The sequence below is a fragment of the Salvelinus namaycush genome, chromosome 26, assembly GCF_016432855.1.
Source record: "Salvelinus namaycush isolate Seneca chromosome 26, SaNama_1.0, whole genome shotgun sequence".
Taxonomy (NCBI): Eukaryota; Metazoa; Chordata; class Actinopteri; order Salmoniformes; family Salmonidae; genus Salvelinus; species Salvelinus namaycush.
Genome location: NC_052332.1, coordinates 13142483 through 13158913, shown reverse-complemented (window position 1 = coordinate 13158913; position 16431 = coordinate 13142483). Strand labels below are relative to the sequence as shown.

Genomic DNA, 16431 nt, shown 5'->3' with positions numbered 1-16431 from the left:
AGATTCAACAACTGAGACATAAACTGAACAAGTTCTACAGACATGTGACTAACAGAAATGGAATAATGTGCCCCTGAACAAAGGGGGGGTCAATATCAAAAGTGACAGTCAGTATCTGGTGTGGCCACCAGCTGCATTAAGTACTGCAGTGCATCTCCTCCTCATGGACTGCACCAGATTTGCCAGTTCTTGCTGTGATATGTTACCCCACTCTTACACCAAGGCACTTGCAAGTTCCCGGACATTTCTGGGGGGAATTATTTACACATGTTAAGTTTGCAGAAAATAAATGCAGTTGACAGTGAGAGGATGTTTATTTTTTTGCTGAGTTAAGTTATAACACATTTTTAAGGATAGTTTTCTTAGATTAGACGCTCTCTGGAAATATATTCTAGTGAGTGTCTGGGCCTCATACTGGTAGACTGACGTTGTCATCTCTCCTCTCTCTCCAGGCGGCGGTCTGTGTTCAGGCGTTTTGCCATGCAGCCCTCCCCTCTGCTGCAGACCAGCCGTAGTTTCTCCTCTCTCAACCGCTCCCTGTCCTCTGGGGAGAGTCTCCCAGGGTCTCCTACCCACAACCTGTCCCCTCGCTCCCCCACCGCAGCCTTCCGACCCACCCCCGACTTCAACCAGTCAGGTGAGATAGACTGTCAATCGTTCACATTTTATGGAATAACTGTAAATGTACACAATAAAATACATTTTAGAATTGAGCAGTGTTTATCAGTAAAACAATCAATGTTTCTTGAAATTAGGTTGTACAATATTTACCACTATAAAATATTATTTGTTGAATAACGTCAATCCCTCTGTGTTTCCAGGTGGCAACTCCTCTCAGAGTAGCTCCCCGAGCTCCAGCGCTCCAAACTCCCCCGCAGGCTCCTGCCACATTCGTCCCAGCACCCTCCACGGCCTGGGCCCCAAACTGACTGGCCAGAGGCTCCGACAGGGCCGTCGCAAGTCCGCCGGCAGCATTCCCCTCTCCCCACTGGCCCGCACCCCATCTCCGACCCCCCAGCCCACCTCCCCGCAGCGCTCACCATCTCCCTTACTCAGCCATGGGTCCATGGGGATCTCCAAGACCAACCAGGCCTTCCCAGTCAAGATGCACTCGCCCCCCACCATTGTCCGCCACATGGTACGGCCCAAGAGTGCGGAGCCGCCCCGCTCGCCACTCCTCCAGCGGGTGCAGTCGGAGGAGAAGCTGTCACCCTCCTACACGGGTGACAAGAAGCACCTGTGTTCCAGGAAGCACAGCCTGGAGGTGACCCAGGAAGAGGCCCTGGGAGAGGAGGTGCGTCCTGGGGACATGGACCACAACACCCTGCAGAGTGTGGAGGAGACGCCCAGCGAGCCTCCGACCATCACCCGGGTCCGGCCGGCTGAGCAGGGCTGCCTCAAGAGGCCCGTTGGCCGCAAGATGGGTCGGCAGGAGTCTATGGAGGAGCTGGACAAGGAGAAACTGAAAGCCAAGGGGGTGATGAAGAAACAGGACTGGTCAGAGAGGCGAGAATCCCTGCAGAAGCAGGACGCTCTACAGGAGTCTGATACATCTGGTGCTGAAGGAGGAAGAAGCCAGGGCAGAAGCCAAGGCTCAGAGACAGTCTCACTGGAAGGCAAAGCTGCCAGCTTCACCCTAAAAGATGTCCTGTATAAGAAGCTGAACACACGTGCCTGTGAGGGCACCCCCGAACCACTAGGGGGCAATAGCGCTGACTCGTCTCTGTGCTCTATCCATCCTGACTGGAGCTCCCAGAAGCCTGAGTGGCAGCTGTCCAGGCAGAGCAAAGAGGGCGGTAAGCCAGACAGGCTTGATTTCAAGGCCCCCAACATGGAATTTGCCCGAAAGAGGCAGTCGTTCGAGGAGCGAGAAGACGGCGGCATGTGTCGGCTCTCTCCCGGCATTCATGAGAGCCTCCATTTTGGCTCCATCCGTTCCAAGAGTCTGCAGCTGGACTCAGCGCTGGCTCTAGACCACATCAAAAGTACAATGAGCAGCGTCCACACCAGCCCTGAGGGCCTGAACCCCAAGATGTTTTCTGGGAGGGGGGAGGGAAGCGCCGTGGAGAAACTCCAGCTCATCTCCTCCAATGAATGCTCCCTCAGGAAGACCTCCTCGGAATACAAGCTGGAGGGGCGTCTGGTCTCCTCCCTCAAACCCCTGGAGGGCACCCTGGACATTGGCCTTCTTTCCGGGCCAAGGGTGTCTAAAACAGACACCTGCCTCTCCAAGATGGCCGACAGTGATGGCGGCTCAATAGGGATACCCACGTGGCTGCAAAGCCCAGTTGAGCGGCAGGTGTTGATTCCCCTGCTCAAACCCTCTGACAAGCAGAAGAGCCCCCCCACCAGTATACTAAGCCCTGCAGCTGTTGTGGCCCTCAGCAGCCCAGTTCCCGCCAAAGAGGCTAGTATTTCCAACACTGGGTTTAAATGCAGTAGCAGTGGTGAGACGCCACACGACAGACCTAGTCACAGTGAACCCCCTTCCTCCAAGGCAGAGGTCTCCGACTTTGGTGGGAAACAAGAGAGCAGGTCCAGTATGATAGCTCATGATCATAGGACATCCCGCCACAGCGCCCACTTTTCCCACTGCGGGAAGACGCCCTCCATACGGGAGGTCAGCAACGAAGACCAGGAGGAGGAGGTAGAACCACCTCAAGAGACTTCAGCTCCTGCACAGCAAAACAACATTGATATCTCCAAGACATCCGATACAGTTGTCGCCGCAAAGCCAGGGAATCCCAGGAAGACTGCACCATCCGTCCCTGCCCCAAAGGTGGAGGTTCATACAACTTCCCCTCATGTAGCTGTACCAGTGAAGCAAAGTTCAGATTGTCAGTCAGGGCCCAGTTACCTGCAGAGCAATGAGAAACAAGGACCAGCTGAGAATACAGGTAGCATCACTACATTTGTACAATATATTTTAGAGCAGACTCCATACCTGTCAAAGCAGCAGATGGTATGCAGCAGTCCCTCGACAGGGACCACAATGCAAACGTCCATCCCTGCTCCAATCTCTAGTCTTGGAGATAAGAACCGAACAAGTGGTCAAGCTTCTCAAAAACAGCATGGCACGGAGAAAACCCAAAATCCGGACAAGGTTCAAAGCAACAGGCCAGTTCCAAACAATGCCAATGAACCTGCCATTGTGTCTGCTGTTGAGGAGCTCAAAACTGCAAACGCAGGAAGGGATAAAATGACCGAAGTCAGAGAGACAAGTCCTAAAGTGGATGTAAAATGTGTTTTGTCTAAAGAAATGTTGTACAATGCAACTGGTAAAACAGAAGCAACACAAAGGTGTGATCAAAGAAAATATGCTTGTACCATTAGCAGTCAGGTAGCAAATAGTAGTGTAGCAAAGCAAAGTAGAGAAGATCCCACTTCACCAAAGATGAAGGGTAGCAATGCAAAGACTGGAGAGCGAGAGCAGGTATCTTTAACAAATCGACCTGCTGAAAAGGATTGGGTCAAAGGGGCTCTTGAGACAGAAATACCCATCACTAAAAAGCAAACTGTTGATGTAAATATCAAAGAGACAAGTCCTGTGCGGACAGTGAAACAGTCACCACCAAGTCCCGCTTCAACAAAACAAACAATCTTCAATCCCGAAACTAAGCCAAGATCTGACTCACCTCTCCCTTCACAAACTTTTGGGAAGAGAGAGGAGGAGAGGGGGAGGTATGAAGCAAAAACTCCTGCCCCAGTCGTCAAAGGAAGCCTGGGTTCAAAACCACAAGAGTCATCTCAGAAAACCCCGGTCTCAATGGTCAAAGAAATCCCAGACTCAAAACAGAAAGATCCCCTACTCAAAACCTCAGTTCAAAGCCATGTGAAAGAAAGTTCAGTCTCCAAACTAAAGGAATCTTTGTCCCAAATTCCTGCCCTAACTCCAGTTGTCAGACAAATCTCTGACCCCAAAAAGAAACAGAAAGAACCCGAACCCCACACCTTTGCCCCAACCCCAGCCCAAGTCATCAAAGATAACCTGGACTCAAAACAGAAATCAGCCCCTCAGAAAACCTCTATCTCAATCTCAATCAACTCAAAACAAAAGGAAATCACTACTTCAACAGTTGTCAGACAAATCGTAGATTCAAAACATAAATCACCCCCTCACAAAACTCTTGCCCCAAACGCAACCACTGTCATGAAAGAGCCAGCCTTTGCTGCAACTCGACAAGCCCAGAAAGAGCCTCCGACCTGGGCCAATGCTCCCTCCCAGTCCGCCCCTGTACCAGTGGTTCCAGCCCCAGCAGTGAGAAGAGAAGCACACCCACCCAACGGTGGAACTCTCTCAAGCAGGGCCAGCGGCAGCACCGGACAGGAGGCTGTGGTCCAGACCTCCAGGGAGGACCAGGGGAAACCGAGGGAAGAGGCCCCTAGGTCGGAAGGCCTTAGGTTGGACTCTTATAGAGGCCTGGGTGGGATGGATGCCACAGGGCCAGCAGCCACCATCCCCAGCAACAGTACCCCCCAGGCCAAACCCAGCACAGCTGAACCCAGGGTCTCTAACTCTGACAAGCAGGTAACCTCCAGCCGAAAAGAACAGGCTGACAAGAAGAAAGGGGAATCTGCTCAAGAGGTAGCGTCTGCACAGAAAAACACCAAGAGAGAGACTTCAAGAGTGGCTGCTATGGTGAAAGAAGCCACAGGTTCAGACAAAGACTTGGCCCGACACAAGCAATCGAAGGATTTGCCACGTGGCCCCGCAAACAGAAAGTAAATGCGGGATTAAAAAAATACGATGGCAGCCACCTTTGCTTTTGCGATATGTCAGAAATAAAACATTTTTGTTTTTGTTAGTAGTGTCATCATGCCTTATTTTTTTGAGAACCGGGGAAGCTGTTACTTCAGTGTTTATATTGCGTGAGAGAGACAGATTTTTGTGTGTGTGGTGGTGATTGTGAATGCTTGGTCGATACAATAAATGTCTAATGTTTTTGGACTGAATGTAGACTGATTTGCTGCTCATTTGTGGTTCTCTGCTGTGTGTAACAAAGGTGTCAAATTTGTATCTGGTGATAGTTTGGGGGCTTTATTTTTAATTGACAGCAAGCAGAGTGCAATGTGCAATCAATATGTCAGGGGGCAGGTTGAATTGAATTGCACTGGGTTTAGCGGTCTGGGTTTAGAGCACCTGACATTGAAGGTAGCAGACTTTCAATGCGTGTAGACTGAACTATGTCCATTTCACTCCCACTCAGTCGTGTGAGCTGAAAACACAGTGGTCATGGCACATCATCCAGTCAACCATTTAAGTGGTGTGATATTGATGCAGATCATTCACTCGTTATACCGAAGTCAAATATCACCAAGTTTGTTTAGATACTTTATCTTATGTCGCTTTTTCTTTCTTTTTTATTACCGAGAAGTGAAGTTAGCTTTTTTTGGATTTGGGTAGCGGTGCACAGAAGAAACGCACTATGTTCTGTACTTCTTACCTATAACTATTTAATATGGAATCATCTTACGGTTCTGGAATCATATTTAGTGGAAGAGGCCTTAGGGTTATGGGGAATAAAAAAAAACTTGCTGTTCTTAGTAGGTTATGTTGTAATTCACATTCCTTTCACATCTCTACATTTCTTAACCTTTGATTTGTATGCAATATCTTGTAAGTAATTATGTCAACACTAACTGTAAAAATTGGGATACATGGGCTTAAGTAAATATAAGTGTGTTTTATATGTATATATTTTGCAATGTCATGTTTGTATACTCAGTGATGTCATTTCAGAATCATGTTCTGCTTGATAATTCTGTGGTCTAGAATAAGCTAACATAATGTCTATCTACCTATCCAAAAGACATCCTCTCTAACATAGTAATTTTAACAGTTCTGATATGTTCTGAATTTTACTTGAATAGAAATAAAGCATAAATGGGCAATTGTGCTTTTCCTCAAAAATGTAGTGTTGAAAATAAACAAATAAAAAACTGAGAGGCAAGTGGTTCCCAAGAATGTGTTCAATCTCAATTTTGCCATAATGTATGAAGAATTGTAATACACTGGAATATTTCACTGAGCCCAATAAATTTGAATATTTCACTGAGAAAATATGTATGTTATTATGACAATGTGTAGAATGCAAGCTCAATGAGTTGATGGAATGAACCAACAATTCTAAGTACGTTTGCCACACTGTGGAAGAGATTTCTGAAAGTCCGTTTTTAAGGAGTAATCTGCATCTTATTGGGTGTTGTTTTCCAGGTTTGTTTATTTGTGCGATTAGATATTCATACAATGGGAAATGCATTTTTGGGTATGGTAAATTAAAAAGGGCTCAAATTCAAGGAAACGTCTAGAAAATATATTGGGAATGTCAGGGTTGCAAGAGATTAGATTTCAGATAAACTTCTGAAGTTGTGTTCTATTGTTTGTATTGTTTTTTTCATTTTCATTCAACTCATGTTTTTTCTTTTCTTTTTCCGTAAGCAATGCAGTAGCCTACATTTATGTACCAGATCAGCCAGATGAAAACAGTATTCAGTTAAATGTCTAGCTAACAATAGGCTTGAAATTACTGATTTTCTAAGAACAAAATGCACCAATATACAAATCTTATATACATAAGTCATTATTCTAGACAGCTGATGTTTAGGGGATTATACTGGCTTTGTGTATCAAAAAACAGTGGACTTCTTTTACGCTGACGTGGGCATATCCTGTAGTTTAGCTGCCAGGCCTTTTGATTGCATACCCTAAATATCCAACACAAAATAGATTTCGAAATATGCTATACAATATTTACTCTATAAGGTAGGCTATGTCATAACAATTAACAATCTACTTTATCTTAGGGAGGCAAACAAAAACTAAACGGGACGCTATATATTTACATAAATGGTCAACTGTACCCACGAATGCACATTGTAGAAAATAACAAATGAGATTGATTGTAAAGATTTTTTTTTAAATAAGATTCTGAAGTTTTACTATTCTCATTTAGTTATTGTAAATGTATTGTCAAATGTTTGGAGGGAGAGAAAAAGGTCACCTTAATATTAGGCACCTTTCCCCTTCCTTCTAGTTGTACTAGTTAGTAGAAAGAATGATTGAGATGAGAATGTTGTTCCCTATCAAACAGGCTCTTCCCACTGGGCAAAAGCTGGTTGAGTCAACCTTGTTTGCACGTCATTTCAACCAAAAAGATTCAATGGGATGACGTTGAATGAACGTGAAAAACTGATTGGATTTGAAGAAAGTCATCAATGTAAGAGAATTTCATTTATTTTTTTTGCACCTAACTTTAACCAAAATTCAATGACATGGTGACATGTTTTGTTGATTTCACGTTGAATTTACATTAGATGACAACTCAACCAAATGTAAATCAAAACAAGACGTTGAACTGACGTCTGTGCCCAGTAGGTGGATACAGATGGAAATGAATCAGAAAACACTCTTTGAATGATGGAGAGTCTATTTGTCCCCATGCCTTTTTTTTCTGATTAGATGTTTAAATCCTTTAAAAAAAGCACATTCAGTGTTTGTTTACAAATACTTCATGGATGTATATTTTGTATATTGTGTTAATGATTTGCCAAATCTATACGCTACGTCACAGGAAATATGTTCGTGTTGGTAGTGTCTGTGACTTCCTCACCTACCCAGCCACCCAGTTGTGTTAGACTGTCTTATCTGTGTGGTGGTCAATGTCTCTGTTTCAACATCTGTCGGGTCCCACATTGTCCTGCTTGTTTTTGGAGTTTCCTTTTTTCCTTTATGTGTGAAACTAGTATTAGATGAATTTGCTCACTATGGTTTGTCTTTTAGGATTTGTACAATAAAGATGTTTGAGTTTTTGTATTTCGCCCAAGGAAATCTCTATGGATGTCATAGATGTATATTAAAACAGATATTTATACTTCTAAAGTTGCATAACACTGAAAATAAAAAGGCATGATAAAAGTCAGTTTCTTTTCTTTATTGATTTAATGAAATGATCATGAAAAATCGGAATATGCATTATTATTTGTGTCATTGTGATATAAAGATTATGAAGCGATATACTAAACCTGCATGCCTGGCCTTGTATTTATCCTTGTTCAGTTCTAATAGATATGGAAGAACTACCCTGATTTGTTTTAGTCAATGAACTAAACTTAGTTCTGACCCACTTTCTTATATAGTCCCATTAAGATGCTCAAACTGTCATCTGCAACTGTTGATATGCAACAGCTTGCTTTTGTTTTAAGTTAAGTTTAGGGTTGGGCTATGGTTAGTGGATAGTTAGCTGAACAGTTTGTTGATAGCATGTTGAACATTATTCTTTACCATCTGCAGGGGACTATTTCCAAATAAAGTGTTACCCTTCAAAGCATTTCATATCCTCTGTATTTCTTTCTTAGTTTTTTTATTATGACACATGCAATTGCTAAAATTGCCATTGACATAACATGTCCAAATTGTAACATGCCAGCAAATGCACATCTGATAACCTTTCCTTTGAACCAACACATGTCGAAGTAAATCACTTTATTGGTATTGCTCTGAATCCAACCAATTAATTCAATGTTGGAACAGTTGCATGCCAAAGGGTTGTCACTCAGGTCAATTTAGCTATTTTCTCTTTTGACAGAGTCTACTTAAACAATTTCTATCTGATTTAATGGCCAAATTGAGCAGGACATTATTCAGTGAGTTGAATGGATTCGTATTGGCAACAACTAGTTTATTACCACTAAGATCGGCATACGTCAGGTTGGTGAGGTAGTGAAATGCGTTCTTCTCAAGAGATGAAAAAATCCCCATCAAAATCCTATAGTTAAATTCAGAGATCAGTTTTTTGGCCTGGGCTGTCAATCCAGCGCACCCACCTATGTCACAATTCTGCATCTGCGTTGGAAAGCGGCAGAACTGCAGTGCTGTTTGTCAGACCAGCAGAAATCCCCAAAATCGTTCTTCTCATGAAAACATTTTGTCTCACCAGGGGTGATGGTCGGATTCGCGTTTATCGTCGAAGGAATGAGCGTTACACTGAGGCCTGTACTCTGGAGCGAGATCGATTTGGAGGTGGAGGGTCCGTCATGGTCTGGGGCGGTGTATCACAGCATCATTGGACTGAGCTTGTTGTCATTGCAGGCAATCTCAACGCTGTGTGTTACATGGAAGACATCTTCCTCCCTCATGTGTTACCCTTCCTGCAGGCTCATCCTGACATGACCCTCCAGCATGACAATGCCACCAGCCATACTGCTCGTTCTGTGCGTGATTTCCTGCAAGAGAGGAATGTCAGTGTTCTGCCATGGCCAGCGAAGAGCCCGGATCTCAATCCCATTGAGCACATCTGAGACCTGTTGGATCGGAGGGTGAGGGCTAGGGCCGTTCACCCCAGAAATGTCTGGGAACTTGCAGGTGCCTTGGTGGAAGAGTGGGGTAACATCTCACAGCAAGAACTGGCCAATCTGGTGCACTCCATGAGGAGATGCACTGCAGTACTTAATGCAGCTGGTGGCTACACCAGCTACTGACTGTTACTTTTGATTTTGACCCACCAGCTTTGTTCAGGGACACATTATTCCATTTCTGTTAGTCACATGTCTGTGGAACTTGTTCAGTTTATGTCTCAGTTGTTGGATCAAGTTATGTTCATACAGTACAAATATTTACACATGTTAAGTTTGCTGAAAATAAACGCAGTTGACAGTGAGAGGACGTTTCTTTTTTTGGTGAGTTTATATTTCAGGATGTTTTGTATCCCTGGAAATTATCAGAATTCATGTAAACATTACGGTTGTGAAAACACACACTACATAACCTAAAGTATGTGGACATACGCCTCATCGAACATCTCATTCCAAAATAAAGGGCATTACTATGGAGTCGGTCCCCCCTTTGCTGCTATAACAGCCTCCACTCTTTTGGTAGGCTTTCCACTAGATTGTTGCAGGGACTTGCTTCCATTCAGCCACAAGAGCATTAGTGAGATTGGGCACTGATGTTGGGTGAATTCATTTCAAAGGCGTTCGATGGGGTTAAGGTCAGGGCTCTGTGCAGGCCAGTCAAATTCTTCCAGACCGATCTCGACAAACCATTTCTGCATGGACCTCGCTTTGTGCACGGAGGCTCTGTCATGCTGAAACAGGAAAGGGCCTTCCCTAAACTGTTACCACAAAGTGGAAGAACAGAATCGTCTAGAATGTCATTGTATGCTGTAGCGTTAACATTTCCCTTCACTGGAACTAAGGGGCCTAGTCAGAACCATGAAAAACAGCCCAAGACCATTATTCCCCCTCCACCGAACTTTACAGTTGGCACTATGCATTGTGGCAGGTAGCGTTCTCCTGGCATCCGCCAAACCCAGATTTGTTAGTCGGACTGCCAGATGGTGAAGCGTGATTCATCACTCCAGAGAACGCGTTTCCACTGCTCCAGAGTCAAATGGCGGCGAACTTTACACCACTCCAGCCAACACTTCGCATTGTGCATAGTTATGTTAGGCTTGTGTGCTGCTGCTCGGCTATGGAAACCCATTTCATGAAGCTCCTGACAAACAGACGTTGCAGGCAGTTTTGAACTCAGTAGTGAGTGTTGCAACCGAGGACAGACGATTTTTACGAGCTAAGCGCTTCAGCACTCAGCAGTCCCGTTCTGTGAGCTTGTTTGGCCTACCACTTCATGGCTGAGCCGTTGTTGCTCTTAGATGTTTCCACTTCACAATAACAGCACTTACAGTTGACCGGGGCAGCTCTAGCAGGGCAGAAATTTTATGAACTGACTTGTTGGAAAGGTGGCATCCTATGATGGTGCCACGTTGAAAGTCTCTGAGCTCTTCAGTAATGCCATTCTACTGCTAATGTTTGTCTATGGAGATTGCATGGCAGTGTGCTTGATTTTATACACCTGTTAGCAACGGGTGTGGTGTTGAATAGCCGAATCCACTCATTTGATTGGATGTCCACATACTTTTGTATATATAGTGTAGCTTGTCCTAAAAAGTGGTCTCTTGGCACAACTTACCCTGGGTATGGGGTAAGTTGAGCGGTAGGACAGGGAACGTTAAGCCGCCAACACATTTCTGTACTGAATGAAATATTAACTCTACCTTTTATTTCCCAAACACAATTCAATACAATCACAATTGCTCTTTTGTCTATTAATCATTTTAAACATCTTTTAACACAAGCTTAACACCTAAAAACATTTTTAAAACACTTTTAACATAGGCCAGGCCTGGTTGTTACTTCATATCCCAGCGATAATGCCTTACATTAAGGCTGGGAATGAAACACTTCAATTTGCTCAACTTGCCATTGGATCAACCATTGGCTCAACTTATCCCATGACCATTGTCTCAACTTACCCCGAGGCAAACATTTTGACTATATTAGCCCACACAGCTACAAGGATGCACTTTCATGCTAAGTTCAGGACCTTATATTAAAGCTGAGTAGAGACCCCAACTGATGTATAGAACAATCTTACAATGATCTACTTTGGTTTATATACAAGCATCATGAAACCTCTTACACAATAAATTAATTTGACTTGGTGAAAATACATTTTTGGGACCTAACTTGCTTTCCACTTTTTTCTTCCTTCACAGACCTCGATGAAGTGATGACCTCTTCCTTAACATTAGGTAAAATTATACATTTTTTGTATGGTTTCTTGGAAACAAGGGTGGCTCAACTTACACCACTCTCCCCTACGACTAATTCAACTTGAAACTTGTCAAATGCAGACAACAACCTTACAAATTACACAGACATAGGCATATAGCCTTGCAAAGGGAAGCTGTAAATGCACCACTGTGGTAGGATTACAATTCCAGTGATGTCTCCATTGTCTGGGACAAAAGCCTTGTTTTTTCCTCAAGGCTGTCTGTGTGTGTATCCTGTCACTCCTAGGGATATGATCTGTGCATGTGCCCAGAGCACTCAGCACACAGTGTAACTGGAACTCAGCCTGCACCAAGGGATTGGGAAGAACAAATCCTTTGAGTTTGTCATCTCTCACTAACAATGGGTGTTCTGTCACACGTGAGTGACAGTTGATGAGAGTCGCCCATGTGTTTTAATGGCTCTGCCATTAGGGATGGACACCAGATATACTGTATCTGAAAGATACAGTAAGATAGGGTTCCTAGCTGTTTCAAACTGAGAAAACAGAGAGACCTATAGTATAAGCCTACATTCAGTCATACTGTATCTATTAATGTCATGCTTGCATACATACTGTATATATCAGTTTACATATGACGTTTCATTCCAAAATGCTATATATCCATTTTTAGAAGTGTTGGTATATTAGCTAATATTGTTTAAATAAATTATGAAAGAGATTGGTGGGTTTATTCGCTATATGGGGTAATTCAATGACAGTCATGTATTTGTTTAAAATCTATCACTTGAAGGTTGCATTTCAGAGAGACAATCATGTTTTTTGTCAATATGCTATATGTATATGCCTCACTCTCAGAGAAAAAAGTAGTGCTGCCACTTTTTACAATCAAATGTAACAAACAACAACATTTTTAAAAGAACTGTACAAATGATACATTTGGGACATCTATATATATATATATATATACAGTATATATATATATATATTAAGTATTCAATACAGCAACATGAGATCTGTACGTTAAACATTTCTGTCATTTAGAAGATGCTCTTATCCAGAGCGACTTACAGTAAGTGCATTTCTCTTAAAGATACAGTAGCTAGGTTAAACAACCACATGTTGCAGTCAAATATACAAGGATATGAACATTCCATTCGAGCTAAACAATGGATATATCATTTTTAGCCACAACAAAAAAAACATTTTCTAATGCAAAAACTCAAATGTATAAATTGGTGAATATAGTGTTTTGGAAATCAACTCGTTCTATACATAGAAGTCATTTATGTCAGATAGGGGAGAGGAGTAGTGTCATAAGCTTCAAGCAGACCACATTGTTCTGGTCAGTTGGAAATGAATATGCGATCACTAACACATGCACCTAATGCTCCTGTAGAAGAAAGTAAGAGACATGTTTTCCATTTGAATGATGTAGTCCCTCTATACAATGAAATAGGCAGAAATTAGGTATTATGATGAAAAAAGAATAGGCCAATCTGTATCATAATCTGTTTTTATGTGATTTACTCAACTGTAAGTTTTGTATTTTTTATATGTCTAGTAAAATATGTCTAGTAAAATATTTATTTAATCTAATAGCAGTGTGACTACAGTAGGCCTACCTGTGAGTTGACAGAGTCATAGTTAGTTTGAAACCAAAATGGCTGCCATCCCATCTGCAGACCACAGAGGACAGACTTGCTCTACCACATGAGTATCTCACTTTACAATAGGTCAACATATCTACATAATAAATTCATGTTTTGGTCAGGCATAACTACAGTCCGTAGTTTACCATTGTCTGTAATGTGTCATACGATTTGATAATAATGTCAGATATTTGAAAAGAATAATGTGCAGTGTGGATGTGGTATACATCCCTGAACAACTACGATGTAGATTTGCAATTAAATTAATGGTCATCTGTTACGCAACAACTCTAGCCAATTAAGAGATAAATAATTGCTGATTACAACATCTTTAGGTGTGATGGACTGAATAGGGATTATGGGTGGCTATATATGTGAAATTGTCTCTTGAGGCATCATGCTCTATAAGTGTCACTATTCCCAAAAGTTTGAGTTTTTGGCAAATATACACTGCTCAATAAAATAAAGAGAACACTAAAATAACACATCCTAGATCTGAATGAATGAAATATTCTTATTAAATACTTTTTTCTTTACATAGTTGAATGTGCTGACAACAAAATCACACAAAAATGATCAATGTAAGTCAAATTTATCAACCCATGGAGGTCTGGATTTGGAGTCACACTCAAAATTAAAGTGGAAAACCACACTACAGGCTGATCCAACTTTGATGTAATGTCCTTAAAACATGTCAAAATGAGGCTCAGTAGTGTGTGTGGCCTCCACGTATGACCTCCCTACAACGCCTGGGCATGCTCCTGATGAGGTGGCGGATGGTCTCCTGAGGGATCTCCTCCCAGACCTGGACTAAAGCATCCGCCAACTCCTGGACAGTCTGTGGTGCAACGTGGCGTTGGTGGATGGAGCGAGACATGATGTCCCAGATGTGCTCAATTGGATTCAGGTCTGGGGAACGGGCGGGCCAGTCCATAGCATTAATGCCTTCCTCTTGCAGGAACTGCTGACACACTCCAGCTACATGAGGTCTAGCATTGTCTTGCATTAGGAGGAACCCAGGGCCAACCGCACCAGCATATGGTCTCACAAAGGGTCTGAGGATCTCATCTCGGTACCTAATGGCAGGCAGGCTACCTCTGGCGAGCACATGGAGGGCTGTGCGGCCCCCCAAAGAAATGCCACCCCACACCATGACTGACCCACCGCCAAACCGGTCATGCTGGAGGATGTTGCAGGCAGCAGAACGTTCTCCACGGCGTCTCCAGACTCTGTCACGTCTGTCACATGTGCTCATGTGCTCAGTGTGAACCTGCGAAGAGCACAGGGCGCCAGTGGCGAATTTGCCAATCTTGGTGTTCTCTGGCAAATGCCAAACGTCCTGCACGGTGTTGGGCTGTAAGCACAACCCCCACCTGTGGACGTCGGGCCCTCATACCACCCTCATGGAGTCTGTTTCTGACCGTTTGAGCAGACACATGCACATTTGTGGCCTGCTGGAGGTCATTTTGCAGGGCTCTGGCAGTGCTCCACCTGCTCCTCCTTGCACAAAGGCGGAGGTAGCGGTCCTGCTGCTGGGTTGTTGCCCTCCTACGGCCTCCTCCACGTCTCCTGATGTACTGGCCTGTCTCCTGGTAGCGCCTCCATGCTCTGGACACTACGCTGACAGACACAGCAAACCTTCTTGTCACAGCTCGCATTGATGTGCCATCTTGGATGAGCTGCACTACCTGAGCCACTTGTGTGGGTTGTAGACTCCGTCTCATGCTACCACTAGAGTGAAAGCACCGCCAGCATTCAAAAGTGACCAAAACATCAGCCAGGAAGCATAGGAACTGAGAAGTGGTCTGTGGTCACCACCTGCAGAACCACTCCTTTATTGGGGGTGTCTTGCTAATTGCCTATAATTTCCACCTTTTGTCTATTCCATTTGCACAACAGCATGTGAAATGTATTGTCAATCAGTGTTGCTTCCTAAGTGGACAGTTTGATTTCACAGAAGTGTGATTGACTTGGAGTTACATTGTGTTGTTTAAGTGTTCCCTTTATTTTTTTAAGCAGTGTATATAAAAAAACACAAATAGCTTATTTACAGGGTATTCAGACCCTTTTGCTATGCGACTCAAAATTGATCTCAGGTACATCCTGTTTGCATTGATTATCCTTGAGATGTTTCTATAACTTGATTGGAGTTCACCTGTGGTAAATTCAATTGATTGGACATGATTTGGAAAGGCATAGACCTGTCAATATAAGGTCCCACAGTTGACAGTGCATGTAAGAGCAAAAACCAAGCTATGAGGTCGAAGGACTTGTCCATAAAGCTCAAAGACAGGATTGTGTCGAGGCACAGATCTGGGGAAGGTTACCAAAAGATTATGCGGCATTGAAGATCCCCAAGAACACAGTGGACTCCATCATTCTTAAATGGAAGAAGTTTGGAACCACCAATACCCTTCCTAGAGTTGGCGCCCAGCCAAACTGAGCAATCGGGGGAGAAGGGCTTTGGTCAGGGAGATGACCAAGAACCCAATGGTCACTCTGACAGAGCACTAGAGTTCCTTTGCGGAGATGGGAGAACCTTCCAGAAAGACAACCATCTCTGCAGCACTCCACCAATCAGGCCTTTATGGTAGAATTGCCAGACGGATGCCACTCCTCAGTAAAAGGCCCATGACAGCCCGCTTAGAGTTTTGCAAAAGGCACCTAAAGACTTTCAGACCATGAGAAAAAAGATTCTCTGGTCTGATGAAAGCAAGATTGAACTCTTTGGCCTGAATGCCAAGCGTCCCGTCTGGAGGAAACCTGGCACCATCCCTACCCCATCCAACCTGACAGAGCTTGAGAGGATTTGCAGAGAAAAATGGGAGAAACTCCCCAAATACAGGTGTGCCAAGCTTGTAGCGTCATACCCAAGAAGACTTGATACTGTAAAGTTGCTTCAACAATGTACTGAGTAAAGGGTCTGAATACTTATGTAAATGAGATATTTTTGTGTTTTATTTTTTGTAAATGAGCAAAAATGTCTAAACCTGTTATTACTTTGTCATTATGGGGTATTGTGTGTAGATTTAGGGGGCGAAAATGATTTAATCAATTTTAGAATAAGGCTGTAACGTAATAAAATGTGGAAAAAGTCAAGGGGTCTGAATACTTTCCGAAGGCACTTTACATAAGTATTCTCACCCCTGAGTCAATAAATGTTAGAATCACCTTTGGCAGCGATTACACTGTGAGTCTTTCTGGATTGTG

At 43.5% G+C, this 16431-nt stretch overlaps 1 protein-coding gene across 1 annotated transcript in view; it reads left to right on the top strand.

The window, feature by feature from the left end:
* The window catches only part of LOC120021883 (microtubule-associated serine/threonine-protein kinase 1-like), an 89106-nt gene extending 81293 nt beyond the window's left edge, over positions 1-7813 (top strand). Inside the window, exons 26-27 of the mRNA XM_038965724.1 lie at positions 453-637; positions 822-7813. Coding sequence (XP_038821652.1) covers positions 453-637; positions 822-4726 — 4090 coding nt within the window. The 3' untranslated portion in view covers positions 4727-7813. The remainder of the gene's footprint in view (positions 1-452; positions 638-821) is intronic.
* Positions 7814-16431: the final 8618 nt, after the last annotated feature.